The following is a 27,833-nucleotide window of genomic DNA, read 5'->3' as shown; positions in this document are numbered from 1 at the left end:
GAGCACTCGCTGGTGCCTAGGACCTTCTCTCAGCGATGGCTCGGCCCGATCATGCGCTGCGAGCGGATGAGCAGCAAGATGCATCTGAAGTTAAGTGAAGTGAAGCCGAAGTAGCGAGAAGCGACGTGAAGTGAAGCAAACGATGATGGGAACAAACAGCCATTTTGTCGTGCAGCGAACTGAGCGAAGCGACTCGTCCTTAACAGCGTAGGCATCAGCGCTGTCTACTCACCACCCTCGCCTGCAGTTCTCCCCACTGACTGCTCAGGACACCCGAACAAGATGGCCGAACTGGAGCAACAGAAGCACTCTGTTGTCGAACACTTCCGCGCCGCGTGTGCCGCTCAGAAGCAACAAGCCGATCAGCTGAAAGGAAAGCCACGCGACCAGCTGCCTTTCCTGAGCAGGGATGCAATCCGTCAAACTCTCAAGGCTGGCCACGAGCAACAATCGCAGACGGCGGACTCTGCTGAGAACAGTCTACATGTCTTGATCGTTGCGCACCCTTACCCAGCATGCTCCAAGTCAGTACGAGAACTCGATTGTACGCTCTCTATCAAGGACATGCTCCTCGAAACCCGGCACGATGGACGCGCTCTCATCTTACGCCGCTTCGACTCCGTTGTCACGAATGCTGTCGGAGGCACATATGGTGTGGAGGATGCTGCCGGAACCACTGAACTGCTTCTGATAGATGCATTCAACTTTGCAGGAGACGACGTCCTTCCGGCTGGCGCAGTTTTCGCCATCAAGGAGCCTTATTGCAAAGTCGATGCCGGGGGCAATGCACGTATCAAGGTCTCTCACCCGACCGATTTGGTTCATTTGAACCCTGGTGATCAGTTGTCTCCACTTCATTGGCGGGTCGATGGGCTTGCAGTGTCTGGAACCATGGCCTCGACAGTGACCCAGACAGACACCAAGGTCACCGGAAGTGCCAAGGACTACACCGACGAGACTGACCAGACGGAAGTGCGTAGCACTCCACAAGCGGGACGAGGGCTGTTCGCAACGAATTCCTTTAAGCTCGGAGATCAGATTCTCGCTGAACGCGCAGCATTCTTGGTGTCCGTGAAGGACGACAACACTTACCACGCTCTCAAATATGATTTGAGCCGGAACATGATGACGGACGATCGTATTGGTGCGCCTTACAAAGAGCTCGCACGAAAGCTCCTGCACGATCCCACCCTGGCTTTCAAGGTGTTCGACCTCCACTCAGGAGTTATCACAGCGCCCTGCGACGCTGAGAACCGCGTTGATGGCAAGCCTGTCCTCGATATTTTCCATATTCACGAGGTGTGGGCCACAAACGCGATCGCATGCCCGGTGTCTGTTGAGGACAAGGCATTTCCCGGTCGCCTATCCGCGGACAGCGTGTTAGCGTCAGGGCTGTGGTGTCGCACAGCCTACTGCAATCACTCTTGCATGCCGAACGCGGAGAAGAGCATCAAGGATGGCGTGCTGACCCTTCGAGCTACTCGCACCATAAAAGAGGACGAGGAGATCACCATCTCATACGGCGAGTTCAGCAACCAAGCCGAGAAACAACGAGCACTCTACCGAATCTGGGGCTTCAAGTGCGACTGCAAGCTATGCAAAGCAGAGGCGCGTGACACAGACGACATTTTGAACCGCCGCGAAGCTCTTCGGGCTCGAATCTCCGCTCCGTTGCCCGCGAAGCTCGATGCAACTGTCGTATCCGACTCGAGAGCTATGGTCACTGATGCGCAAGCAACATATGCCGAGTTCGATGACGATACACTGCCACGTCTTGTCATAGCAGAAGCATACTCTCGCCTCTACGCAGTCTATTCCAAACTCCTCAATCTCGATGCGGCCGAGAAGGCCCTGCTCAGTATGCTTAAAGCTCTTGCAGTTCTCGACTTCACATCGGCAGGAGAGGTCGTTCCTCTGGGAGGCAATCTCGAAGAGATCACAGTCACGAATGTTCTCCTTCTTGCGGACTTGCAGAAGAAAGCTGATCAGAATGTGGTGGCCCTGCGTTTGGAGAAATTCGCTCAGAAGGTGTACTTGACGCTCAACGGTGATATGAGTGGCTTCGAAAAGCTTGTCCTGCCTGTTATCCCAAGCTATGTCGAGAATGGCGGAGAGGACTGAGCGGGAGGCACCCGTTCAGCTTCTCTCTGCGGCTTGTGATCATTGGACTCCGCTCCAGTTTACATGCCTCACGAAGACGTTGTTAGCAATCGATAGCTTGGTATCCGCCGACGTCAAGAAAAGTAGCACTAAAAGGTCGTAGAATCCATGTTGGTGGTATACCTGTTGCTCGTATTGCTCTTTTACCTGTCTTCACGTTGTGTGCCAAAATACGAAATACCTTACTCCTAGCGTCAGCTGGCATTCTTCGCGAGCTGACATGCCAAGACCTGGGATCCTTTGCCAAAGTAGCCAAAATCTACGCCCGTGGATGTAGTTGTTCGCGCTAAGCGATCTTGGAATGCAGTGCGGTGAGATCTCTGTATGCTGTCAGCACTTGCTGGGCTCGCGAAATTAACAGCTATCGCCGACAATTTGCCTGTTGGAACGGAACTACATCTGCTGGATCGGCAGACATAAGCCCTTTCCCCCAATTTATCCTCTCATTGCGATCATGTGGCTCTCTTTGCCACTCAAAGGCTTCACTGCGCCTGACTGCAGTCCTTCTTGAGGCAAGTTTGATTGCCGGTCGGTCGTCCTTGGAGTTTCGATACTTCGTCGAACAAATTCATGTCCTGCTGGTGCCGAGATATAGCATAGATGCAGAATGTATGGACTCGCATCGCCGTGCTGCATCTGTGCCTTGTTATCCTTCCCATGAGCCGTAGTATCCTCTGTGATGCTCTCGTCAAGCATAGTTATGAACTTTTTCTAGCGCATCGGCGTAAACAACTCAGACTTCATGGCCCTTGATCTTGTAGTGCGGGATCCAGATTCTGCTGAAAGTCTTGTGGTATGTCTTGTGGGTGCGCGCTGGAAGCTCCCGATCTCGTGGGTTGCATAAATGCATCCGGTGATGAATTCTTCCTTCGCAACACAGCTTCGGCTTCACCAGCTAGTTGTTCCCAGCTGTAACCCGAGCGAAGTTTCGCTAGAAGCATCGAAGCATCTTGGTCGGAACTCGTGGCCATGGAATGTAGCAGATCTATGGCGCGAGAGAAGGTATGTCCCGCGGCCACATTCTCTGCTCGCTGTTGTTCGACAAAGTCGAAGACTGAGCCGGCTGACGAGTTGCCCGAGTTGACAGAGAGCGACGACGCTTTTGAGGCTTCAGCTTCGGCTTCGAGCTGAGTGACCCTATCCTGGAGCAATCCGTTTTCTCGACGCATGGCCATGCCGCGACTTTCGCCTTCTTGGGTTTCGTAGATACATGTCTCCCCTTTCTCGACGCAATTCGCGCATTCTGGACGTCCTCCGTCGCACTGAATAGCACATAAGAATTTTTCAATCACCACAGGAGCGGGGGATGAGGAGACACATACGCGAGTTTTCCTTCGTCGACACGTCCAACAAGCCACTTGCAACATTTTAGGTCGATCTGCTGATCCTGGGCTTCGCTTCTGTCGCTTCTTTGTGCGTTGGTTGTCTGCCATTCTCCAATGCAGGCACCGCAGGATCAGGTCTGATTCGGTCTATGGTTGGCTTTTAGGTATGGATTGGGAGTGGCAGACTAAGGTATGCCGACAAGTCGCTTATCTTGAACCGCTTAGCATCCCTGCTCGCTGCCTGAGCTTCTGACTGGGCAATGTTGAGCGAGGAGGCTCTGTTGAATCTCGAACCCATATGATAAAACAGAACTGATCCACAGGCTGCAGACGCAAACTCCGAGTTCTTGCCCGATCAGTGCATTGCGACGGCTTTTGTGGGCCTCGGAACTGCGCAGTTGAGTTCTAGGTCGCCTCCCGGGAGATGGATTCGGTTCTGCCCACGTGCAGGAGGCAGCTTGTGGCATCGTGGCGAAAATCTAGACATATCTGCATTGGCTATTTGCAGTGACACACTGTTCCAGCAATATGCCACCTTCCTCGACGACCCGCTGCCATATTGACAGCTTTGTGTAAATGCAATTCACATGATCTAGCAGACGGTCTTCTCCCGGCGCTTTTAAACTTTCTATACGTTCTCAATAAAGGCAAGCATGGAGGCAAACCGTTGTAAGTCTTCAATGGCGAGCCTGGCCCTGGGCCGCGGACTCGCGAGATCTTGACCGGCACTATTGAACTGCACGACTTCACAGGTACGCTGGCGAAGCGAAGATTGCCCAACACAGCAAGGAGATCATGCAAAATGCAGGCGACCGACGATGTTTCGGAACTTCTTCCGATGACAACTCTGTGCGACGTGTGCTGTGCGCAACGCATGCTATTTCCGTGAGGACAGCGGAATTTGATGCAAGTATGTGCTGTCTTCGACAGTGTCGTATGAGTTGATGCGTAGTAGGAGGTAACGTACTCCTGCGAAGCTGCTTGCTCATACGCCAGAAGATACACCTCTTGGACATGCGGCATGGTTAGACACGGGAGCGTGGTGCGTGGGATGGACTTCGAAAGACGCAGAAATGTCTAGACCGTGCGCTACGTGACATCTTAGGCAAACGTGAGGCGACATTCTCCGGGGAGCACAGAAAAGATCTGCGACCCTGCTGCTTGCATGTGGAGGAGTGAGTCGTGCGGAAGAGTTGCATTACAAGCTTGTGCCGTCTGATGGCCACTTTCCGGTGCCGTTTGCAGCAGTCCGAGGCCGTCTGTCCCACGGCAGCAACCGCAGAAGCCTGCGACTTCCTGTGTGGCAAGTGGCCGTGTAGATGCCCTCCAAGCACCCAGACGGCACAATGTCCAGTGCACCAATTGGCATTGATGCGCGTCCATTCGAGCATTCTCGTATCGACACGGCTCGTACTCTTCTTTCCTTCCCCAAGGGTCACGCAGCATGTATGTTTACGTGATGATTCGTGTCATCTGTTGTCCAAATCAATTGCCTGAGAACGCCGCCCGTGCCGCTAATGGTATCATTTGTCTCTGTACATATTGTCTTCCCGCGATGCTCTATGCGGCTCTTCAAGGACAGGTCGTGCCCACCGCCAACACAATCATCTACTTCCTCTTGTGCGGCCCAATGATTTGTGGATAGAATCTCGACAAGTGGTGATTGATTGAGCTCTTGGATTGCTGCGTCGTCTTTCGAGCATCCATACATCCCCGAAGTTGTTGTTCCAGAGCAGCGCATCCTGCTGCACTATATCCTGATGAAGCCCAGCATCCTACGGAGTCAATCAGATTCCCGCGACTACCTTGAGATACACAATGCGAACGTACCCAGCATGCTGCTCATGATGCCCAGACATGGATTTGCTTCGCCTTTGTTGGGCTTGCGAACACGCAGCTTCGGTAAGGGCGGGAGCTTCGGCGTCGTGGTCTGCGCAGCCCTGGCCAGAGCCTCACGAGATGTCTTTCCGGCCACCATTTTGACTGATGTGGTGATGTTAACTGCTCAGCGCATTCACAAGCAGTGGACGACTCCCGCGGTGTCTGTCCCAATTCAGATGCAAGTCACATGCTAGCGCGTTTTTGGCGAGCCGTTGTCGCCTGGGCATGGGCACGAGCTTGTTGTTTGGGGTTCCACTTTCGCCGCGCTTCTCAGGCACAAACACACTCCACACGCGCCGCTGCACGTCCGACCGCAACAAGGAACCATGGACGCGGACACGACATCCATACACGACATCCATACCGGTCCTGCCGATGCAATGCTCGCCTCTGTCACGAGCTCCGATGACGACTCCGCCGCCGCATCAGCGCAACTCGAGTGGGACATGAGCGATGCAGCTGCGCTTGCGCCAAATCATGTTCACATCGCAAAAGTGCAGCGCGCGTGGGAGCGCCAGCCTGCGTCGCCTTTTGCCAGGCGACGATTCAAAGTCGGGAAGATCATGAAGCGGACTGGGTCAGCAAGCGCACACGCGCCCACCGACATGTTCAACGTGCTCATTCGCGAGCCTCTTCGCCCACACGCCACCGAAGGCACACCTTTGAAGGCGGTTAAGAAGATGCGAGTTGAAGGTACATCAGGTCGCACATCGAGCATCGTCAGCAATTGGGATGGGCGGGGCAGTCCACAGAACCGCAGGATCGTGACGAGAAGCGCCCGTGGCGATGAGCAACTGGTTGCGTTGGCAGACGAAGACGAGGATCTACCAACAGATGATATGGACGTGACCGCACTTGTCGCCGATAACGCACTCGAAGGTGAAACCCAAAACGATCCCGAAGGGACCACTGTTGAGATCCTCGATGAGAGCGGTACGAAGATGCTTGCTTCTTATGACGTGGATGCCGACGAATGGATCGATGAAAGTGATGATGCTACGGACTCAGAAGACATTGAACAAGCACCTGATCAATCGGAAGCCTCGCTCCAGCAGGATCGAAATACTCCTCCGACGACAGGTTGCGAAGAGTCTTCCGCCGAGTGCGATGTCGATGATTACGCCACAGAAGTGGACGATGAAGAAGAGAGTGCCAAAGGTTGGCAGAAGCTGCGCGATGAGTTGCCTGAGGAGAGGAGAAAAGAAGCTAAGTCCTTGGGCATCCCGCTCGACGAGTACCTTCGACGCTTCTCTCCTAGCTCTCAATCATCATGTTTACCGAAGTCAAAGGAGGGTGACACGACAGATCTAGGTGAGCGAGCCGGCTCCATAGATGCTACGGACAGTTTATCGAGAGCGCTGTCGGAAGCCCAGACGGCCCTTCCACCCGGCTTCGTCTCACCGGCTGTCGCTAGGAGACGCCCAATTAGCCAGGTCAAAGCGCAGAACGCCAGTCGACGGAGGACACTTCCAAAGGACTTTGCAGCGCGACAAGCAGCCATCCAAGACGACGCGCAAGTCAACTCTAAGTATGCCATTCCTGATGAGCAGCACGACTCTCCGCAGGAAGACGCTTGCGTACTTACGCCTGAGCAAGCTTACATCAAGCAGCAGCGACAAACAACATTTGGTCAAGAGGACAGCATGGAGTCAACCGAGAGTCTACCTACTCCAACGTCTAGTCCGTCGTCCCGTGTCCCAGATGACTCTGCGACGGCCAGGTTCTCCAGTCCAGTTCCCAGCATCGCTGGATCACATCCGCGGTTGCCACTCCGACGTTCGCCTAGGAGACAGTCCAGCAGCCCCTTCATGCGAAAAAGCATTTTGAAGTCGACGCAGAAACCTCACTTGATCGCTTTCACACCCATCAAGAGGTCTGAGCAAGCCGCCCTCCACGGTGATAGTTCGCCCTTGCCTTTTGTGCCATCAGGGATTCCAATTGGCGATGATAACCTTGAACGAGCGGCAAGATCATCTTCTGCACCACCGGAGGAGCCACAGATGTCACCGCGAAGACATCAGCAGCCGCGTATATCTGACGACACAGCTTTGCTCGAAGCGTTTCTCAAGCGAGCTTCTGAGAGTAAGAGCAGTAAGCGAGTGTCGGAAACGGCAAGACGCGAATCGTTCGAGAGGCAGGCTGAAGGATCAGTCGTGCCCCAAGCGCTAGCCAGCAGTCCCCCCGTACAAGTTGCACCGAAATCGAAGGATGTATTGGGAGATCTGGATCCTAACAGCCCATCTCCTCGCAAGGCGTCCACGACACTTCAAGATGTGGTGCATGACCAGCAGATGAAAGCCGAAGATGCAATTTCAGACGATCATGACGATGATGAACTTGCCGCACAGACAAACCAGCGCCGAAGGCCCACAGCGAGTCGCAAAAGTGGCCGCACCAAAAAGAAGCCCGAGACTTTATCGGCGAGCACGTACTCCGGGCCGGCAAAGATCTCCATCAAGGGCAGAAGTGAGGGCATCGTGCTCAAGCAGACGGAAGCCCATAGGTTGGCCATGGAGACCAGAAAAAATACTCAGGGCAACAAGAAGGGTGCTGCCATGCCATTGGTGCGACTCAAGACCTTACGCGAGGAAGCAGAGGCTTTGGCGAAACGCAGTCCTGAACTTGGCAGCGACATGATGGAAATCGAAAAGCCAACAGGGCGGAAGGGAATCACGTGGTCCGAGACTCTGGTGTCATTTTATCAAGGTGACGAGCCTGAAAACAGCATGATGACGGAAGATGCTTCACTAGATCCACTCTCGTCACAGGATGATACCGTCACTGGGTTGGAGGCAGGAGCTGTGGCAGGAGCTGTGGCAGAAGCACCGCCTGCCAGCGCAACGCCTAGCAAACCGAGAATGAGACGTCTGAAACCATCAAGGACTGCGAGCACGCCCGTCAAAGCTAAGCCTGTGGCTGGACAATCGGCCATGGTGATGGAAGGTGGAACTCAGACGGCAACGGTCACGGACAAGAAGCCCAAATCCTCAACGTCAGTAAAGCGACAGGTTTCACGCATCGCTACGCCTGCGAAGCCGAAGCGAAGTGCATCATCAAGTGTTGACGACGATGACACAGTCGTGGTTGGTGACGATACTCTGCAATCCATTGTCCCACCTGACGCCTCTTCAACTGTTCAGGATTATCCCGGGGCTAAGTTGAAGAGATCTATTCCCACCCCCGCATCTAAACGAACGACCGGGACCAGGCTGCCAGCGCCCACTGCGACACTTCCCCAAAGCGGCAAAGAAAACAACCTCATCGCGTCTCCACATAAGAAGCGGATGACCAAGACGTCCACTCACGCTGCTGCAGCGCCTATGAAATTGGGACAGTCAGGCGAGCCTAGGAGCCTTGCGGCTGCTCCAAAATTTGACATCCAGAAGGTATCGAAATGTCGCGCGGGGATTGATGGGTCCGAGGCAAGCTTGATATTCAGCCCACCAAAGAAAAGTGCGCGGGTGCTACCTGGAAAGGAGGTGGCAAGGGGCATCGTGCTCGGTGTCGGAGTAGGGGTTGAAGATCAGGACATTAAGCATGGCGAAATGTCATTGAAGAGCCCAGCCAAGAAAAGGACTAGCAGGCGGATGATCAGCTAAGCCGGTTGGCCCCCGTTTTTGTTGCACCATCTGCAGGAGACCACCACTTTCATGGCCGAACCCCTTGCACGAATGAAATCGATTACAAACGTGCCGGTTGCCATTGTTGGGCCTCACGCACGGTCCGACAATTCGTTTTCTCAGCAAGTTGCGTCATGCGGATGTTCCCACGCAGCTGACCACAATTTGTACATATTTTCTACTTCTTTTGACGAAGTCACGATGCCACGCCACACAATATCTAGCCCATCCATTCTCAAATGAGTACGAGTGAATTTCTCCTATAGTGTTGCATGACCTCACGGAGCTGCGAGGCTGTTGCGATGTCTCAAGACTCTAGCCAAGAGCTTTGGTGTCAAAATCTTAGACTCTTGATATGACAATGTTCGTAGCCACATGAAGACCTAGCCACCTGCATTGCAGAGCGGCTCACTGTCGAAAACGGAGACTCTCAGTCGCCGGGAATAGGCCTGAGCATCGCAGGAATTTGACATGATCGCTCAGTAATGAGACATGGACCCGACAAATGAACGTGAGAACATCGAGACCCGGGTACATTAATAGAAGCACGACCTCTATCTGGCTATTCTGCTGCGGCTCGGCGTCAGATACGGCGCTTTTACGGTGCGTGAAAGTGAGATCGAAATAGGCTCGTCGTAGGTTCGGAGGATCCTCCATGATCTTCGGATGTACATCCGAACCGCATCCACTTCCTTGCTTGCACTTTCGCACTCGTGCCCGTCTCCGATGATCACTTTGCTCCTCTTGGTTCGGTCGCCGGTCGGTATCTCTAGCTTGCAGCATGCCCATGCTTGCTTCGGTTGGCCCACCCGGAAATTGTTTACCCACGGAAAGTCGCGCTGCGCACGTCTCTCCGGTCCTGCATTCTCACATATTCACAGTGAGATTTTCGCGTTGCGCATTTAAACGGCGAAACTCATAGTCGAACCCTGAACTGCTGTCCAGAGCCATCATCAGCTACAGAATACCATGCGGCAGGATCGACTCAACGATTTGTGATCGGGAGGCACAGTAAGGGTTTCCCTCCGAACACACTCGAAACTTTTCAGACCCGACTCCTTATCCCTGTGCCAGCTGCAGCCTCAGCCTGCAGGAGATCCTCTTCAGACTGCAAAACTCGCAAAGCTGGAAGCTTTGCATTGACGAGTGGCTTGGACTCACTCCATTGGATACATGCGGCGTCAGGCTAGCCGGTGTTGCTGCAGTCGGCCCCTTCTCCGTCAATTCGATCCGACTCCATCGAACATCACACGGCCAGCTCCATATTCCACGTGTGGTTCCTTCGAGCAGGGCACGAGCTGGATGGGTGGATAGCCTGCGAGCCAGACTCGACGTGTGACATGGAGCGAGCTCCGAATCGCTTGCTTCTTCTCTGTTCTCCTTGGGACGACTTGCCTCACCCTCAACGAACGGAACTGGAATTCCTTCGTTGATTTGACGTCTCATCGGAACAGCTCGCAGCTGGCGGTTCGCGCATGAGGTCGGTACTACACAAGGATCAACGAAGCCTAATGTGGGAGCCAGACATGCTCATTCAGCTATGTAAAGGATCTGGTCTCAGAAATGTCGCGGCAACACCTCACTCGACATCACCAGTGGCAGACCCCAAAGCAAGTAATCGTCTGAGCTTTCGGATCGCTCACAGGATCGCGCCAGTTTCGGTAAAACATTTCGTGCAAGGCTGGGCTTCAGCGTTGCTCACTTTCAGCATCCCATCGTCCCCAACAGGCGGATTTCATAAGTATCGAGATCGGGGCCCACTTGGGCTGGGTATTTGACTTCTTGTTTCACCAGTAACTGTCGACACAGATGCGAGATGTGTCCAACGTGCATCCATGAATGTTAACATGAAGTCTACAGCCGCATCGGCAAATGGGCCGAGTCCGTGTGGCATTTCCGCGGGATATAGACAACAATGCGATCTAACTCTTGTTGAACTTAATGAAGCGACAGCGCTCCGTACTTGACTCAACAATCGTCAACCATCGCTCTCGACTTATGGCGTTGTGGGCATTGGGTCCTTGATCCGATGCTCCGCCTCCGTATGTCAAGAGACCGATACTAAGGTTCCGATTCGGCCCCGAAATTACACACACGTTTCGTCCTCCAAGCCACTCAAAAGAGTTTGCTATACGAGATTATCACAAGCGCTATGCGCGGTTGGACACAATTGCCAACTGTTGTCGAAACTTCTCGTTTGCATATTCAAAGTCACACTCTTAGAGGTCCATAATGGCGAGCATTTCCACTACCATGGCTCACCACCAGGTAACTTTGTGCCTTGGAGCACTTGCAATGTTGTATCGACGGTATCACAGATCAAGAACCCGACAGTCGTTGTCTGTTCACCGCGACGGCTGTATCTCGTCCGATCTTGACAAGTTCCCGCGATCTGAATTCTGAAGCACAAATCTGACAGGCAAATGCGATCTACATGTCACATACCTCACACTGTGCGTGTCCGAACATATTCCTGGACGCGCCTGTGCCTCCACTATCGAGCAAGCATCACGCCAACGATCGCAGCAAATCCTCGCATCAGCTGCAGGAGCTACAACTGTTACCTATCATATGCAATGAAGCAGCGGTGTTGCTGCCCAGTGCGAATTCAGCCGATAAAAACGTGCCTGCTTCGGTTCAACATGTGGAGACCGCATGCGCCTTCCATATCTCGTGTGCAAGGCCACAGGACCGAGTCCGCGGAGGCCCCACAGATGTGGATCCCGCAGCTACACATGCTCACGAGCCGATACCACAATCTCGCAGGCACCGCATCATTTGGACGCATGTCAAATTCTACGGGATCTTCTCGTGGCACAGGCTTCGCGGTTTACACTGCAATCCTTTCTGATTATGTTGAAGCATACATGTTCTTGAGCATCAAATCGGAATTCATGCTCCAATATTAACGCTGTTCATCAACTCACGGCTTCCTGGCTTCACAACAGCAGAGCGTTCAGCCCAGCTGGCCGAGTCGCGGCGCAGGCTCCATATAGTAGTACCAAGCGGCTGTGGTGGCGCCAAGTAGCGACGGGGTTCTCAACGAATGTGTGTTATGGAGTGGTCTACTGCAACCAATGCAATCACTGCGTTGCATTGCTTGACGCATGAGGATTCCTTCTTCAAGAGCCGATGCTCAATTTCGATACCTGCCACAGACCGGATCGAAGTAGCCACGGTAATGGCCGCCGTCAGCAGAACCTGGCAGTCGTTTTCAATTAGTTACATCACATTCGGAGTCACTCCCGAATTCGTACCTCGCGTCATTATTACTGGCACAGCAACGTGCGACGTGGGCGAAGGCGACCCATCGTTGCTCCCAACACTGTCGTTTGAGCCCACAGGCTTCTGCGCTTGTCGACCATCGCGATACCTAAAAACGTGCCAAAGCATCCACTACTCAATCAGCGACCGATAATTCAGCCGAGAGCGGAAAAGCTTTGACTCACCCGTATGATCCAGTTCGGTCTATCTGGAAGTTCCGGGTCAACTGCAAGATTGTATAGTGGCCTCGTGGTCGGTTGTGCAGTGTGATATATCCGCCGAACCTCATCATCCATGATTTCTTCATTAACTTGCGAAGTACTGTAAGAAGTTGATTTGCCGCCAGGGATCCCGCCGACCGCAGTTGCACGAGCGTCAAGGATTGCAATGATTCGTTTTCGGCCTTCGCTGGCTTCGAGCTGAAATCTTGTCATGAAAGCCTGCGCTAAGTTCCGTGCAGAATACAACCACGCACTTTCATTAGCGTATAGATCCGGCGATGCATGTTATCGTTCATGTCTAGACCGATGTGGCTAGAGGGTCAAAATGTCAACATACACGTGGCGCAACGATGTATTCGCCGCACACTTACCTCAAGAGCCTGGCTTTGCTATCGCTTCGCGGAAGAGCTGGGAGGGCTGGCGACATGGTGGTAGAGGACAACGGTGGAAGAATAGAGCGCGAGAGGGTCGTAGATCAACCGACACATATATGGGCATTGCGGTCTTATGGATCCTCACATTCGAGACTGCAGAAGCGCACATGCAGACGAGCCTCCGCTGCTGGTTGAGCTGGCTGCGATCTGCAGTTGTAGATTGAGCCACAGGCTGGGGTATGTGGTCGAGGGCGACATGAGTGCATGGCGGAGCAGCTCGCCCGCGAGTAGGATCTTGAGCGTGACGGGACGCTGATAAACCTATCTGTTGTGTAACCTATTGAGCAGTGCGATCTGGCCGATTCTAGGCGGACGGCAGTCCGAGCCCGCCTCACAGTAGCCATCGCAGGACCACGTTCCCTGCCCGTTCCGTTCGTGCGTGTCCTCACCACAACCAGGACGGCAGGAGGCGAGGGGCCAGTGCCGACACGCATGGCACTAGACAAAGGGACCATCCAACAGCATCAACGCCTGCAACTCCCGAGAGGCCCCTAGTTCTGATTGCCCCACTAAAGTGGAACGGTACAGTGCAAGCAGTGCTTTTGCGCTTCGTCACAATGGCGAGGTCGTCAAACAGCTGGTCCGCTATATCAACATACGCACGGAAGCACTAGGCCGGCGGCAAAGTCGTCATCACTACCAGAAAATCTGCTGGTTGCACACCCTTCATGCGCCACAATATGGTTGGCACGATTGACGAGATTTTCCATGCCTCCAGCCCCATAATTGGAACTGGATGCTTGCAAATTGCCACGTCTCGTCGAATTCTAGACTCTGCATCGGGACCGACGTTGGTAGCCTCGCTCTGGTCTTCGAAGTAGCATATAGGTATTTGCTCTGTGCATCTCGCAAACGGCTGAGAAGTGCAGAGGCCCTGCAACGCAATCCTGACGAAGTGGTCCGAGCGTTGTGTCATATACCATGCACATGCACATGCAATCGTGAAGAGCCCGCCTACAAAAAGTCAATTCGCTGGTTGTCATGCAAGAATCTGTGGAGCCTACTTGCCGTAAGTCCCGTTCTCACGCACACCAAGGCCTAGCCTGCAGGCTGCGGCGATACGTATCGCATGGTGGACAGCCTGATATACCTGTTTGTTGCTCTACGCCGCACATCGTCATTTTGTTCCGAGCCGATGCCAAGTCGTTTGTTTACCCTCCTTTTCAGTGCCAAGCTGCTGCGAGAGGAAGCTCCTGCATGTGCCTCAGGAATCGTGCTGGATGATACTCATTGCTCAACGAGGAGCCACATGTCGCGCATCATGCTGTGAACCATGCTGTGCGCTTGTCAATGCCATGGGAGAGGTGTTGTGGTGGTGTGTTCAAGTCCCCTTTTAGTAACTGATGTGGGCGTGTCGATCGCATGGTCGCAGTTGGATGAAGTTCCACGTTACTTGCGTCGTGGTCAGCACGATCCACGCCTGACCCTTTCGGCGTCTGCTCCGAAGTTGCCAGCAAAATTTCTCAGCTGTCGCAGCCTTCGCTCTTGCTGATTCAGAGACTCTACTTACTGTACACAGCCGCGGCTTTGTTCAAGAAGCTCCAGTCGACACTCGTAGTGTCGCGTTGGGTGAATGTTGCGTTTTGGCAGGCTGATAGGCAAACTCAGAGCCAGTACAGCGAAAATGACGCTGGAACCGGTGGCGGACCATCCGTCCGTTCCTGTTGTGGTTCTGCATGCTCGATGCTTCATGACGGACCTTGAGCATGAACACTGTGGCGTGATCTTTCAACGAGTCATGTTCACAGGAGAACTCTGAAGAAGGGAGAGCTAGCGAAGTGATGCACTGACGGTTGCACAGCACCATGCTCCTCCAGGATCTTCCCGAAGAAGGGAAATTCGGTGTCCAGAGTCGAGCAGCTGGAAGCATAGTGCAATGAATCCGTCAAATTAGATGCGCAACCAAATACAGATGCCCGGATTTTAGACCTGCGAGCAACGCCCATAAGAGGCAGCTCTCTCTGCTCTCAGTACGCCCGTCGCCTGTGGCATTGCACTTTCTCTACTGGCGAACAACGAACATTGAAGCAAATCAGCAATGTCCCCGGTCCACCCCTTTCACCTCTCTGTAGACTTGCTTCAGAGCAGTTCGAGGACCAACGGCAAAAGAGCGCAGCAGAAGTCGTGACGACACCACGCAGCCGCCACGATGGCCGCTACCGAAACAACCAGCGCACGGCTACAACCGGCCCTCCTGGTAGGATGGAAGGATGCAATTTGACGGTCAATCGCCTCGCGCTGGTTCATTGACAGGAAGGTCGCCCAACGAGAGGTGACCACGAGTGCAACAAGGCTCCACAACTTGTGAGCTGGTGCGTTCGGTAGGGAGAACAATTTGCTGTTGAAACACGCTATTTGGAATTTTGGGGGACCCGCTCCTCCTGGACGTCGAAGAGTTAACGGCAATTCGCGCATGTGATCGCTGATCAGGAGATGGGGGTCGCAGGTGGTTGGTCTCAGCAGTGATCAGAACATATAGCCTAAGATAGGGTGCAGAAGCCCTCCAGACAGATATTCGCGCCCGGATATTCTGGTAGGCAATATACTGTCGGCTGCAGACCTAGGCGACGACCAGGCCGCTCTCGATTTTCGGGCACGACGCCGAAGACTGAAAGCTCTGCCCTAGACTTTGGAGCGCGGCTTGTTGCCTCCTGCAGCTACTTCCTAGAAGCTCCTAAGCTTTGACAGCCTTTAGATTAATCGCGGAGAGCCCGAGCACTCCTTCGCTTGCCCAAGAAGATCCACCGTGGTTGTTGTCAACTGCTTTGCCGATTGCCTGCGACGGCTTCGCGCGGCACATTCGCCTCCTTCGTAAGACTTCGTAAGAAGACTTCGCTTAGTCCACACAACCATCTACCGTGCTTCATCATCGTCGAAGAGGCTCGCCTGCTGCTCGCCTCTTCACTTGGTAGCTGATGCAGGCGACTCTCTGAACAATCGCAACACGGCAAGCATCACACGCACTTGGTGCTACTGTGGCTTCCCGTCTCCGGGCACTTCCAGATGACTCCGATCCCGCCATCCAGGGAACGAAGCTTGGACGGTTGTGGGGACTGTGAAGTGTGGAAGCATCAGAGTGCTGTAACCGTGCAGAACCCGTCATCTGGCTGACGAGGGATGAACAACCAGTTTGCCAAGATTTTGAGAACCACTATTGATCTGGCCAAAGGTCCATTGATTGAGTACAAGGGTAGAAACATCGAACGCTTTGTTGATCGTTATCGATCCAGCTGCAGATTTTGGATCTCGTTTCTGTGCAAACACAAAATCCTTCATACTTGGCTTTTGAGCCTTTGCATTTAGCCGTCAACTTCGATGTTTATCCCAATAAGGGCGTCTGGAATGCCCCCAAACGTCCAACTGCAAAGCTGGAGACCCGCTTTGATGCACGTGATGCACCGGCTCTATGTCGCTCCTTGTGTCGGAAACAGAGGACCTCGAGGAAAACGGCCATTTGAGGTAGATGACTCCACTACGAAGGGCATTGCGTCGTGAGGTTCGGATGTGTCGACCTGCGGATCCGCCCTTGAAGACAACTAATGGCTTTTGCAATCCGTTCCACGTCCACTATCGATTGCCATGGGTTGGCAGGATTGCCAGGACAGACAGGATGCGTTGAATACGTTGCAAAAGAGGCAGGTCCACGAAAAGACGAAGAGAAGTACGAGACTTTTATGGTGCAGAGAATGCCTTTCAAAAGGTATGAATCCAAGAACTTCAATATGTTCCTGTATAACTTTACCACGATAGACAACAAAAGCTCCGAGGCCAGCTCTGCACCAGATATGCACGAGTCTGGTCCCGTATCACTCGAACGGCGTGCTGCAGTCGATGCCATGAGCGAAGTCAACTTCAAGGCCAAGCATCATCTGCTCCTCTCCACCGCTGATCGAGTGGTTTCCGCTGACTTGCCTCGCCCGAGCCTGGACCTTTGATCCGGTTAGTCTCCCAAAAATTACGCTGGACGTAGAGTTTCATGTTCGCGTCCTGATCGTACATGGCGAGATTCAAGATGTCTTTGTTCTCGACCTCATGAGGAAACTCCCCATTGCTTTCTTGTTTGCTGGAGTGTGGGTTGAAGAAGGTAGGGTCGGGTTGGGGATCGAGCATCTCGGTGAATGCGAGTGACATGATTGCATTCTCCACCCCAGCAAAGACGTATGGAGAATGCATTGATGGCGATGCAAGTGAGTAGACACTAGATTCGAGAACTCTATTGCGGTTCCAGCTACTGCCGCGAGCAATGAAAGCTGGATTGCTGGCCCGAAGGAAGATGTTGTAGTCGTCTGCAGCAGCATTTACTCCAGTACTGCTCGGATTCTGCCCCTCGACATCCAAATAGCTGTAGCACTTTGCGCCTAGTCGCATGTCGAAGACCTTTAGGAGATTGTGCCGACTAGTGCCAGCAAGCAGTCTCTCCTGACCTCGAGGCAATATCGTGTAGATTGCGCTATCGTCCGCTGGGTCGATATATGCTTGTTCTACTTGACGATCAGAGCGTAGATCATGCAGGCGCACAATCCCGTCATATGCGCCGGAGAGGAAAACTTCGCCGTTGCCTGAAGACCCCATGCCGGCTGGCAATGGCACCATAGTGTACACGTTGGAGGTCGACTTCTTCGGTACTCCATTGGGAATTGTGCCTCTATCGAGTTCCTCGAACTCATTCTGAAGGCTGATATTTCTCACATCATCTCGATGTAAACCACTTTCAGTAATCGAATAGATGTGAATCGGCTCATCAGAAGGCCCAGCGCCTACAGCTAACAGCTTTCTCGACAAGAAATTAGTAGACCACGCTCGATGACTTGCGGATGGGTTGCCATCTGCTCGCAACGCAGGCTTGAGATCGAACTGGCTCGAGGAACCAATCTTGGATCGTTCTGGGTCCACAGTATACAGAGCTATACGGGAGTCTCCCAGATTCGCAGCCAAAAGCGAAGGAAGGAAAGGCTCTTGTAACAAGCTGCTCGATCTTACCGGCAGACCTTGTGTGGTAAAGTATGTCGTACGCACGTCCTGATCGTAGGGATCATCGATGGGAATGCCAAGCAGTTGCAAATCGCCGTTTGCAGTACCGGTCAGTACATGATGTCGCTCGTCTCCGATACTGGCATCAGGTCGGAGCAGATGCATAGCAGTGATATCGTCTCGGCCCTCACGTGCTGATAATGGCCGATAGGTAGTCCACCTCACATCATCTTGCCCAGCGCTGCGAGTTGTGTGGCGAATGCATACTTCCGCTCCGGCACTGAACGCGAAAACCTCTGTCCTATCGCGCCATGTAGCCTGAATATCCTCGTAGACATCTACTTGGGGCGTGAAGCCGATCGTTTGACCTCGTGGCCGTTTCCATTTCCCAGCTTTCTTCCTGCCGGGAAATGTGGTGATATTGAGTCGAGGCTCGACATGAGTCGCCACGAACGCCCTTCTATCCCAAGCCCTCGAGACGCTCGTCAGCGTTCGCGCCACGTCCTTGGGAGATGAGATGTCTTGAGGGCATAATGTCGGGAAGCGAGTCTTTGCGAAAGACTTCCAAGCATCCTTCTCCACGAAGGCGTGTAAACTTTTGCAACTTCTTCCGAGGGTGGCGATGGACCGCGCAGACGGTAAATAGTTGGTGATGTGATCCCAGAGCTCAGGCGGTAGATCACCAAAGGTTGTCGGCTGCTTCGTCTTCGAGTGGTCCATATCGCGATTGAGTATGAGATGTGTTGATGGAGTGTGTGCTCGTGCAAGGATGTGCGTCATGCTTAGTCAGCACATCTCCAGCGTTGCGTGAACATCACGAAACGAAGGCAATTTAGAGGTAGTTGTTCACAGTTGGTGAGTTTGCAAATGTACTTAGTGCGGAGTATTGAGCAGACCTGTGTCAATGGGCCTCTATGTTAAGTATCATTGTGCTACAAGAACGATGGTCGATGCCTTCAGGATCCAAACTGTGAGTCAGTGGAATCTATCCACTTTTACCCTTCACTTCGCTCCAGCTTCTGCACTATCTTATGTGTCATCAGACACCGACGGTGTCCATCCCTCTGATTGTCGAATGCGTCACAACGGGATCGGACTAGCCTTTGCACAGCCGCACATCCTAGCCACAAAATCGCCCAGACTCTGCGTGAGCGGTGGCGGTGAGCTCATGCAACTGAGCGGCAGGATCGAGGCACGAGGTTACACTCCCGCAAGAGTTCGAGATGATGGGTGAAGAGCAACATTTATCGCTGTTCCGGCACATATGAATGGCTTACGACCCGTCCAATAGTCTTGGCGATCCCTGCCCGCCAGTCTCCTCTTCTCCAAGCGATCTCTCATCATAGACCGGCCTCACATCCCATTTGAGCGGCTCTTCATCCAACCCATGCCAGACACCTAGATCTCGTGGCAGATAAGCTCCAACGTCTTCCATGAATTCTTCTCGAGCCACTCGGTCCGTTTCGTGCAACCTGTCCAGATCCTTTCGCGCCTTTTCCACAATCTTCTTCATAGCCAACTCGCTCACTTTTCTCCTTTCCACCTCCCGCAGCAGCTTCCCATATCCAGCAAGGAACTGCTCGTAGAATACACTAAGCTCCGCAAGTTCTTGTGTCTTTACACGAATATCGACACTGATACTCTGCCATTTCTCTCGGAAGTGACCCGCAGCATCCAAGTGACCAGGAATGGCAGCACGAATTTCACGCATCGTCTCCAGGACTTGCTGTAGAGATTGATGCTGCGCTCTTGCTTTCTTGGCATATTTTGTCAGCAGAGAGTACTGATCTTCCATCTCGCTCGCCCTATCGCGGATTTCGACCACCACATCATCGACTTCCTGAGCATCTTTCAGGAGAACTTGCAACATTTCCACTCGTTCCTCATCGGAAATGGGCTCGGCGACAGTCTTATCGTACAAAGATTCTTCGGTGCCAGGGGTTGCTTCTTTCATATCCGCAGTAGCGGCGCGCGCAGCTTCGCCACCTCCTTCAGTATGCTTGAGGGCTGAGACGCATAAATCATAGTGGTTGACAAGATTCTCCAGCAGACCAGCCATCTCTGTGGCATGTTCCTCCATGCCCTCGAATATGGAGGAGATGGAGGGCGGAGGGTCATCATAGATCGTGGGCTTCTCTGGTTTGAGAGTCGAAGCGCCCCCTGCATTCTCTAGTAGCTTGTCCTTGATAGAATGTATCGAGGATTCGAAGGTAGACAGGTTGTCGTTGAGGTCACCACGGGCATCGTTGTATTGGTCAATGAGACTACGGAGAGTTGACAAGAGGTTCTCATGTGTGTCCTCATCGACGAAATCGAAGAGGGTCTTCGTGTCATCTTCGTCTGACTTCTCTGGCGCGTTCGTGACTGTGTCATTAGTACGCTGTCGGGAAAGGGAGTGTCGCTCTGCAACAATAGTCTTCCTCAGCTGACTCAATGTCTTATCGAGCCTCGCATGCGCCTTGTCCAAGTCGGCGATGGTGACATCGAATTCATCTGAAATCTTGGTCCCATCGTCAACGAGAGCCTCTCTGATGGCATCCAACGTGCTGACTTGCTCATCGAGGCCCCGGCGTGCATAGGTGTTCTTCGCATTGAGAACAGCAATCTCTTCGATCAGCGCCCTGGAGTTAGTCACCAGCTCGTTGGCACGGTAGACATGACTGGTGGCGCTCAGGGATTTCTTCGCGTCCACGAAGTGCACGACCAAATCTTGCAGGCCAGGCAAATGATGCGTTACCGGCGAGCGCGGCGGCGAGGGTGATGGCGAAGCGGACAGCTCGGCCGAAGAGGAGTCGCTGCTCATGGCGATATCGCGGCGCCGCCGAACATGGCCGAGCGAGATCAGCTCAGAACAGCAGTGCTGGCGGTAGGCTATCTCGACTATGAAATGTGGGTGAGAGATTGGTCAGGTCAGGTGGCGTTCACACGTGGAGAGCGTAGTTGGAGCGAGCGAGATGCAGGGATTGCCCGCCCGCCGCCAAGCACCCGACTTTGCGACTCTGCACGACTGCTGAACCGCCTCAACACTGCCGGGTCGTTCCCAGTGAACGGTGCAAACGGCACAGAGTTCTGAACGAGCCTTTATTACCCCAGGATCAGTGGACGAGGAAACCGGGACAACCGCGAGATTTTCGGCGGGTGCAGGCCCGCGATTGGTGAAAGAAAGCTTGCTGGCAATTGCGACAGTCGGCTTAAGCATCACCTCATCGCGAGCACCTCACATCGCAAGCAAGCACCTCACATCCTCACATCGCGAAACTGTTTGCGCGTCGCCACCCCGGTTGTCCAGTGATCGCACAACGACACCGCCCATTCGGATTGCGTTCCCCATTGACAACGTGCGAGGATCACGCCGGCCCGCCTATCTGTTCCGCCGCAGACGAGCACACGAGAGCGACTGTGCGCGCCAGGACCGGGACTGCATGGAGGCTCTCGTCCCCTGGGACGCCATCACTACCCAGCGCTGGCGTGCTTTATGTCGCCATGTCTGTGCTACATCATAATTCCGCAGACCGGAGCCACACCGCTACCGCCGCCGCCGCTCGTCCCTCCATCGCCCAGCAGCCCACGCCTGGGGACGACGACGACACCAGCGCCAACACAGAAAATCACGAACCCTTCTCGCTACCGTCACGCCATCACGAGCACGGACATGGTGAGCTCTACACCTCGCATCACGATCACGAGCACGAAAGCAGCCTGAAGAGAGACGCCCAACACCCGCCTCCACACACCAAGCACGCCGATATGAATCTTTCCTCCTTTCTTCATGAGCACATCCCGGGCTCCTACAATCCTACTGGCGACAGCAGCAGCGCCCACGCCCACAAAGACCACCGCGACCACGACGCCGAGGAACAACGGCCGAACACGAAGTTCTGTTACCGACACCGACCTGATCTGAAGTGTCGACGGCAGGCGAACGAGACGTCAATGGAACAACTGCAGGATGAACTATCGGGACTGCCGCAGATGGATCAGCAGGTCATCTCCCAAGTCTGGTCCTCCTTCTCTGCCGCCCCCGCAAAACACCGCAACCTCATGCTGCAAGGCATTCTCGCACAATGCTGTTTCCCTCAGCTTTCTTTCATCTCAGCCAACATCCGCGACCTGATCAAGATCGACTTCTTGTCTGCCCTCCCACCCGAGCTCGGCTTCAAGATTCTCTGCTATTTGGACACCACCTCGCTGTGCAAGGCCGCTCAGGTCAGTCAGCGATGGAGGAGCTTGGCAGATGACGATGTGGTATGGCACAAGATGTGCGAACAGCATATCGACAGAAAGTGCACCAAATGCGGTTGGGGACTGCCTTTGCTGGAGAGGAAGAGATTGCGAATCGAGAAGAGACAGATACAATTGCGCGCGACAAGCAGGGGGCTCAACCAATGGTCACCAGACATCACTCCGATTCCAGAAGATGCTGAGGCTTCGATGCCTCCGCCCCAACCACTGGACGGAGAGGCAGGCAGCAGTCGCGGCACAAAGCGGTCCATAGACGCCACTTCCGTGAGCTCGCCAGAACTTGCGAAGCGACATTGTTCTATATCATCCCAGGACAGTGGCGTCGTTGGTGTCGATGGAAATGACGCTTACTTTGCGCCACGGAAGAGGCCATGGAAGGACGTCTACAAGGCGCGTTTCAAGGTTGGGACAGCGTGGAAGTATGGGAGATGCTCCACAAAGGTCTTCAAGGGCCACACCAACGGTGTCATGTGCCTGCAGTTCAACGAAAATGTCTTGATCACAGGCTCATACGACACGACGGTAAAGGTCTGGGACATCAACACTGGAGAAGAAATTCGAACGTTGACTGGCCACACGAGCGGCATTCGGGCGCTGCAGTTCAACGACCAGAAGCTCGTCACTGGCAGTCTGGACTCAACAGTAAAGCTGTGGAACTGGCGAACTGGGGAACTATTGAGAACATTCCACCCTCACAGCGATGGTGTCATCAGTGTAACTTTCACATCACGTTATATGGCATCTGGATCGCGAGATCGAATGATCCGTGTGTGGGACCACAAGAATGGCTCGACCTACACACTTCGAGGTCATTCGGATTGGGTGAACAGCGTCAAGATCGATGATGCCTCACGCACGCTCTTCTCTGCTTCAGACGACCTTACTGTTCGCCTGTGGGATCTGGATACGCGCGAGTGCATCCGTGAGTTCACTGGTCATGTTGGTCAAGTGCAACAAGTCGTACCCATGCCTCCTGAGTTCAACTTGGACGATATCGTACTCACTCCCAACGACAAGGACGACGACGAAAGCAGCGTCAGCTCTGTTACAATCGCCCAGTCACACCGAGAACACATCAACAGCAGCCCCAACGATTCCGATCCATTCTGGCCGAACGATGCTGATCGACCAGCGCCACCTCGCTACATGATCACTGGCGCTCTAGACTCCACGATTCGCCTCTGGGACACGCACTTCAGGAGCAAGCCTACCCGAGAACCTTCGCCAAACCTCAATTCATCTGGTTTCGATATTCTGCCCACCGACCCCTTGACCAACTCCCACTTGCCACGCGCTCAAGCTTGCGTGCGCACATTCTTTGGTCACGTTGAAGGCATATGGGCACTCTCAGCGGACCATCTAAGGATGATATCCGGAAGCGAGGACCGAATGATGAAAGTGTGGGACCCGCGAACGGGTAAATGCGAAAGAACTTTTACGGGCCATCAAGGTCCGGTGACGTGCTCTTGGTTGAGCGACAGCCGTGTCGCTAGTGGAAGTGAGGACTGTGAAGTCCGGATGCTATGTTTTGGAGACGAACAATATAATACACATGATGGGCAGCCCTGAAAGCGATGGGCTGCATGCATTTAGCGAAGTTTAAAAGATGGAAATTTGGAGTTTGAAGCGATTGTTGGAAACTTTAGCGTTGGTGTTTGGGTGTAGAGAAAGCAAGTCGATTGAGATTCATCAGCGAAAAATTCTGAAAAGAGAAGATGGGATGGATTCATTCTTAGTTTAAATGAGGTCATGGCGTTTTTGGGTAATCTGGGTGGCGTCTTGTGCCATCGATTGCCACTTGACATAATTGGAGATTTCCTCCTCAGAACGAAGTAGACACAGTATCTGTCCTGCTCCACGTAAAGATGGCTCTTCGCTTGCTATATTTACAGCCCTTCCCGAAACGGCAGGTGCGGCGACTGATTAGTTCTTGCCTCTGCTTCGGTCAGCTCCGACGAGCGGTAGGCGCAGATTCTGGGGCAACTTCAGGTCTCGGCTTAAGCAACCGAGTGTGCGATACGATTCCATTTCCTCTTCTCAATCCAAGTTGCGAATTCCTTTTTACTGATCACCTTCGCACCTCCTCACTCTCGTATCTAGACAAGCCACCATGGGCTCTATTCCCAATGACGAGGACGCCGTCCGACCCAGTGCCATTTCCGTTTCACTGCAAGAATTGAAAACTGGAAGTGTGGATCTGGAGACTTTGGAACGGGCCTTCGGACCTGAAAGTTTGGGGATTATTGTTGTGAGGGATCTACCGGAGGAGTTTGTGGGATTGAGGAGGAAGGTTTTGAGTTATGCGAGTTATTTGGCGAATTTGCCTAGGGAGGAACTGGGTGAGTTTTGATATTATCTTCTTCTGGGTTGTTTGGGTTGCCGTTTGGAGTGAATTGGGGAAAGAGAAAGTTCCTGCGTTGGGACTCGTCAATGACTTGACTGGGGCTGTTCCGCTTTCCATGCGATGATGGGCGCAATGAGGGAGTGGTTCATGAACTGGATTGTTGGTTCTTATGTTCCTGAAGGAGGGTTTTCGAGGGAATTATCATATGTTGCAATCGCGACGCGCAATCTCCGTACGGAATCCAAGCTGACAGCTTATAACAGAGAAAGTCGAAATCCCAGAAGCACGTTACAACGTTGGCTGGTCTTGCGGCAAAGAGAAGCTCGACAATGGACAGTTCGATACCTTCAAAGGCTCATATTACGTCCAACCAATCCATTCAGAAGATGGCAGACTAGAAGCCAAGGCACGAGAACTTTTCCCGCATATTCCGGATATGACAAGTCCTAATGTCTGGCCAAGTGAAGAGGCCATGCCTGGTTTCGAACAAATATTCGAAAGACTGTGCCGGCTGATCGTCGATGTTGCGGGTCTTGTCGCAAGGAGCTGTGATCGATATGGCGTGGCGAAACTGGAAGGCTACCAAGATGGTACTCTGGAAAAGATCGTCAGAGGGAGTGTCAGTACGAAGGCACGATTGTTACATTATTTTCCTCCACCGCCGAAAGCTCCTGGGGCAGAAGAGAAGGGTGATGATGATTGGTGTGGAACGCATATGGATCTTGGTGCTTTGACTGGTTTGACTTCGAACATGTTCATCGATGAGACGACGAACTCGCCTGATGTAAAACAAGCTCAGCGAGATAAGGATGGTCTCCTTCCAGACTTGTCAGAATTGGAGAGACATCCTGATCCGAAAGCCGGGTTGTGGATCAAAGACCGTGCAGGGCGTACGACGCAAGTGGATATCCCGCGAGACTGTCTTGCGTTTCAGACTGGTGAGGCACTGCAATTGATTACGAGGGGAAAGTTCAGGGCTGTGCCGCATTTCGTGCGAGGGCCTGCGAGTGTGGTGGGCGATGATGGAAAGGAGAGGAAGATCGCACGTAACACTTTGGCTGTGTTCACGCAGCCCAATTTGTGGGAGATTGTGGATGAGAACGAGAAGCTGGATTTTGCTGGATTGGCGAAGAGAGTCTTTGAGAAGACTTATTGAATGAAAATCGACTGTATTTCTCATTTAATGTGTTGGGATTGTGCTCGTGTCTAAGAGCCGAATTTTAAGCTTGACGCAACAAGAAGTCTCGAAGGTTACAATTTCGAGGGACACCAGAGCTCTATACTACTACAATTTTGACCCAGTCCCTAGCGAAAGTTGTCGGGCTTGGTCGAGTGCACGTTTCGCCTCATCAACCATCTCCGTCACGATGTCCTTCGCAGTCTGGTTTGGCTTATTGACCGATCCCGCCACAATACCAGCTGGTCGCATAGCCGCACCATCCTCAATCTCATCTGTCAACTTCCCTGCGGCGTGCAATCTGTCGAGCTCATATGGAAGTGGTACTATTCCTCTCGATGTCAGATCCTTGATCTCAGCTTGTCGGTTCTTCTCCCAGTCTGTGAGGTAAGGATTCCTCAGAGCGCGCAGAGGTCTTCCAGACCAGACTTCCAATTTCACCCAGTCATCGTAACCGGCAGCGATGACTTGGTTCTTGAAGACTTCTGGTGCTTTGGATTCCACGCTGGGGATGAAGCGTGTGCCGACCCATACGCCGCTTGCACCGAGCATCATCGCTGCCGCCACACTTCTCCCATCATTGATTCCGCCAGCTCCGACAAGGACGACGGGCTTCTTAGTTAGAGGTGAAGTGTATTTGGCGCAGATGTCTGCACATGCTGGGAGGAGAACCATGCTCGGAATGTCGCCAGTGTGACCTCCGGCTTCGCCACCTTGAGCACAAATGAGGTCAACTCCGGCAGCACATGCTTTGTGCACATGCTTGGGATGGCCGACCATGTTCATAACCAGGATCCCAGCTTTGTGCAGCTTCTCGATGACCCAAGGTTGGGGCACTCCCACTGCTGAGACGAAGAGAGTGGCGCCGTATTCGATTACAATGTCTAGCAGTTCCTCCAGATTGCCGCTCGTGTAATCGTACTGTTCAAAAGTTAGTTAATGAAATTGAGATATCTTATTACTGAATCACATGGCTATCATGTGCTTTTGGGGGAATCAAGAAGGACTCACATTAGTCTTTCTAGCGCTACCACCAACTTGTGGGAGCAGCAAATCGACTCCAAACGGGGCACCTTCGCAACCTCTCGCCTTCAATTCGTCCTTGAGCTCGGCAAGCATTTCTCTCAGCATCTTTGGCGTGTATCGTGCGCCGCCGACAGTTCCGAAGCCTCCGGCAGCAGTCACTGCGGCTGCCAGCTTGGGGCCGGCGACCTGATCCATACCTGCCAGCATGATGGGGTGCTGGACTTTGAGCAAAGTCGTCAATGCAGTTGTGAGGGGCGCCATGATGAAGATCGAGAAAGGGTGAGATCAAGTCGGAGGTCACTGATCGAGACCGCCGTATCTCGCGGCAGAGTCGTGGGCGGGGATGAAGCTCTTGTGGTGATGGTGGAAGACGTGACTCGTGAGGACTGTCTTTTAGTTGTTATCTAAGTCCCTTGAACACTCGGCAATGTGGCGGCGACGATGAACTAGGTTGTTCTTCGTAAGATACAAGTCACGAAGTGACCTATCACGATGCCGTCCCCATGCTACCATAACCTTGTGAGCTAGTCAGCTGAAAGCCGAGGCGTGAGGCTGACAGCCCTGGAGCTCGGCACGCTGTTCTGACCTGGAGACTTAAGCAAATATTGATGTCGATCGCATCTTCGCTGACTCGGACTTTGCGATGCAATCAGATTACGCTGTGCTGAGATCAAGGCACCTTTGATTTTGTCGACGCCGAGAAAATTGTTGAGGGTTTGCATTCAAACGGAACTGGGGGACAGAAGAAGCTGAAATGCAGGCAACAGGCAGAACGGCAGTTCACCTACTCATCAATACGAACCATTCGCCGTTCTTCATCCACCTCAGCGGTGGCCATTGCACTGGTGTCGTCTATTGCTGTTGCTCATCTTTCGACTCAGAGCTCTGGGGCACGCATATGCTTCGTTTTGCAGTGAGCAGACGCAAAGGGGAGTTGAACTTTGAAGAGCATCTTCAATTTGTCTCGTCAAATCCCGTCCGGGGTCTGGGTCGTGCGCCTTGCCGATGTCCGATATGCTCTTCCCCGGCGGTCTCCTTCAGTCCTGTTCTCCAACCACCAGAGTCACTGACATCCGCTACTTACGAGACCAGCCTGCCATTTGTACGGCCTTCGTGAGCCCCACCAGTCGAGGCGATGGCAACATTGGCAAAGGACATTGCATTGCAC

General features: G+C 53.2%; 9 protein-coding genes across 9 annotated transcripts; 4 read left to right on the top strand and 5 right to left on the bottom strand.

Moving 5' to 3' along the window:
- Positions 1 to 282: 282 nt before the first annotated feature.
- On the top strand, positions 283 to 2,121 carry CKM354_000805800 (uncharacterized protein; the record flags this gene model as incomplete). The annotated part of the gene is made up of 1 exon (XM_044803424.1): positions 283 to 2,121. The coding sequence occupies one exon, from the start codon at positions 283 to 285 to the stop codon at positions 2,119 to 2,121; it is 1,839 nt and encodes a 612-aa protein (XP_044659359.1).
- A 779-nt stretch (positions 2,122 to 2,900) lies between these two features.
- CKM354_000805700 (uncharacterized protein) lies at positions 2,901 to 3,593 on the bottom strand (the record flags this gene model as incomplete). The annotated part of the gene is made up of 2 exons (XM_044803423.1): positions 2,901 to 3,422; positions 3,483 to 3,593. 2 exons carry the CDS (start codon positions 3,591 to 3,593, stop codon positions 2,901 to 2,903), a joined length of 633 nt encoding a protein of 210 aa, XP_044659358.1.
- Positions 3,594 to 5,093: 1,500 nt separating this feature from the next.
- On the bottom strand, positions 5,094 to 5,463 carry CKM354_000805600 (mitochondrial 37S ribosomal protein YmS-T; the record flags this gene model as incomplete). The annotated part of the gene is made up of 2 exons (XM_044803422.1): positions 5,094 to 5,260; positions 5,316 to 5,463. 2 exons carry the CDS (start codon positions 5,461 to 5,463, stop codon positions 5,094 to 5,096), a joined length of 315 nt encoding a protein of 104 aa, XP_044659357.1.
- Positions 5,464 to 5,692: 229 nt separating this feature from the next.
- CKM354_000805500 (uncharacterized protein) lies at positions 5,693 to 8,965 on the top strand (the record flags this gene model as incomplete). The annotated part of the gene is made up of 1 exon (XM_044803421.1): positions 5,693 to 8,965. One exon carries the CDS (start codon positions 5,693 to 5,695, stop codon positions 8,963 to 8,965), a length of 3,273 nt encoding a protein of 1,090 aa, XP_044659356.1.
- Positions 8,966 to 16,757: 7,792 nt separating this feature from the next.
- CKM354_000805400 (uncharacterized protein) lies at positions 16,758 to 18,656 on the bottom strand (the record flags this gene model as incomplete). The annotated part of the gene is made up of 1 exon (XM_044803420.1): positions 16,758 to 18,656. One exon carries the CDS (start codon positions 18,654 to 18,656, stop codon positions 16,758 to 16,760), a length of 1,899 nt encoding a protein of 632 aa, XP_044659355.1.
- Positions 18,657 to 19,149: 493 nt separating this feature from the next.
- On the bottom strand, positions 19,150 to 20,679 carry CKM354_000805300 (uncharacterized protein; the record flags this gene model as incomplete). The annotated part of the gene is made up of 1 exon (XM_044803419.1): positions 19,150 to 20,679. The coding sequence occupies one exon, from the start codon at positions 20,677 to 20,679 to the stop codon at positions 19,150 to 19,152; it is 1,530 nt and encodes a 509-aa protein (XP_044659354.1).
- A 680-nt stretch (positions 20,680 to 21,359) lies between these two features.
- Positions 21,360 to 23,687, top strand: CKM354_000805200 (uncharacterized protein; the record flags this gene model as incomplete). Its single annotated transcript, XM_044803418.1, has 1 exon — positions 21,360 to 23,687. The coding sequence occupies one exon, from the start codon at positions 21,360 to 21,362 to the stop codon at positions 23,685 to 23,687; it is 2,328 nt and encodes a 775-aa protein (XP_044659353.1).
- Positions 23,688 to 24,228: 541 nt separating this feature from the next.
- CKM354_000805100 (uncharacterized protein) lies at positions 24,229 to 25,618 on the top strand (the record flags this gene model as incomplete). Its single annotated transcript, XM_044803417.1, has 2 exons — positions 24,229 to 24,457; positions 24,726 to 25,618. The coding sequence occupies 2 exons, from the start codon at positions 24,229 to 24,231 to the stop codon at positions 25,616 to 25,618; spliced, it is 1,122 nt and encodes a 373-aa protein (XP_044659352.1).
- Positions 25,619 to 25,747: 129 nt separating this feature from the next.
- Positions 25,748 to 26,926, bottom strand: CKM354_000805000 (uncharacterized protein; the record flags this gene model as incomplete). The annotated part of the gene is made up of 2 exons (XM_044803416.1): positions 25,748 to 26,560; positions 26,651 to 26,926. The coding sequence occupies 2 exons, from the start codon at positions 26,924 to 26,926 to the stop codon at positions 25,748 to 25,750; spliced, it is 1,089 nt and encodes a 362-aa protein (XP_044659351.1).
- Between the last annotated feature and the right edge of the window lie 907 nt (positions 26,927 to 27,833).

Source organism: Cercospora kikuchii (assembly GCF_019650295.1).
Source record: "Cercospora kikuchii DNA, contig_00005, whole genome shotgun sequence".
In the NCBI taxonomy this organism is placed as follows: Eukaryota; Fungi; Ascomycota; class Dothideomycetes; order Mycosphaerellales; family Mycosphaerellaceae; genus Cercospora; species Cercospora kikuchii.
This window is presented reverse-complemented; position numbering and strand designations above follow the sequence as displayed.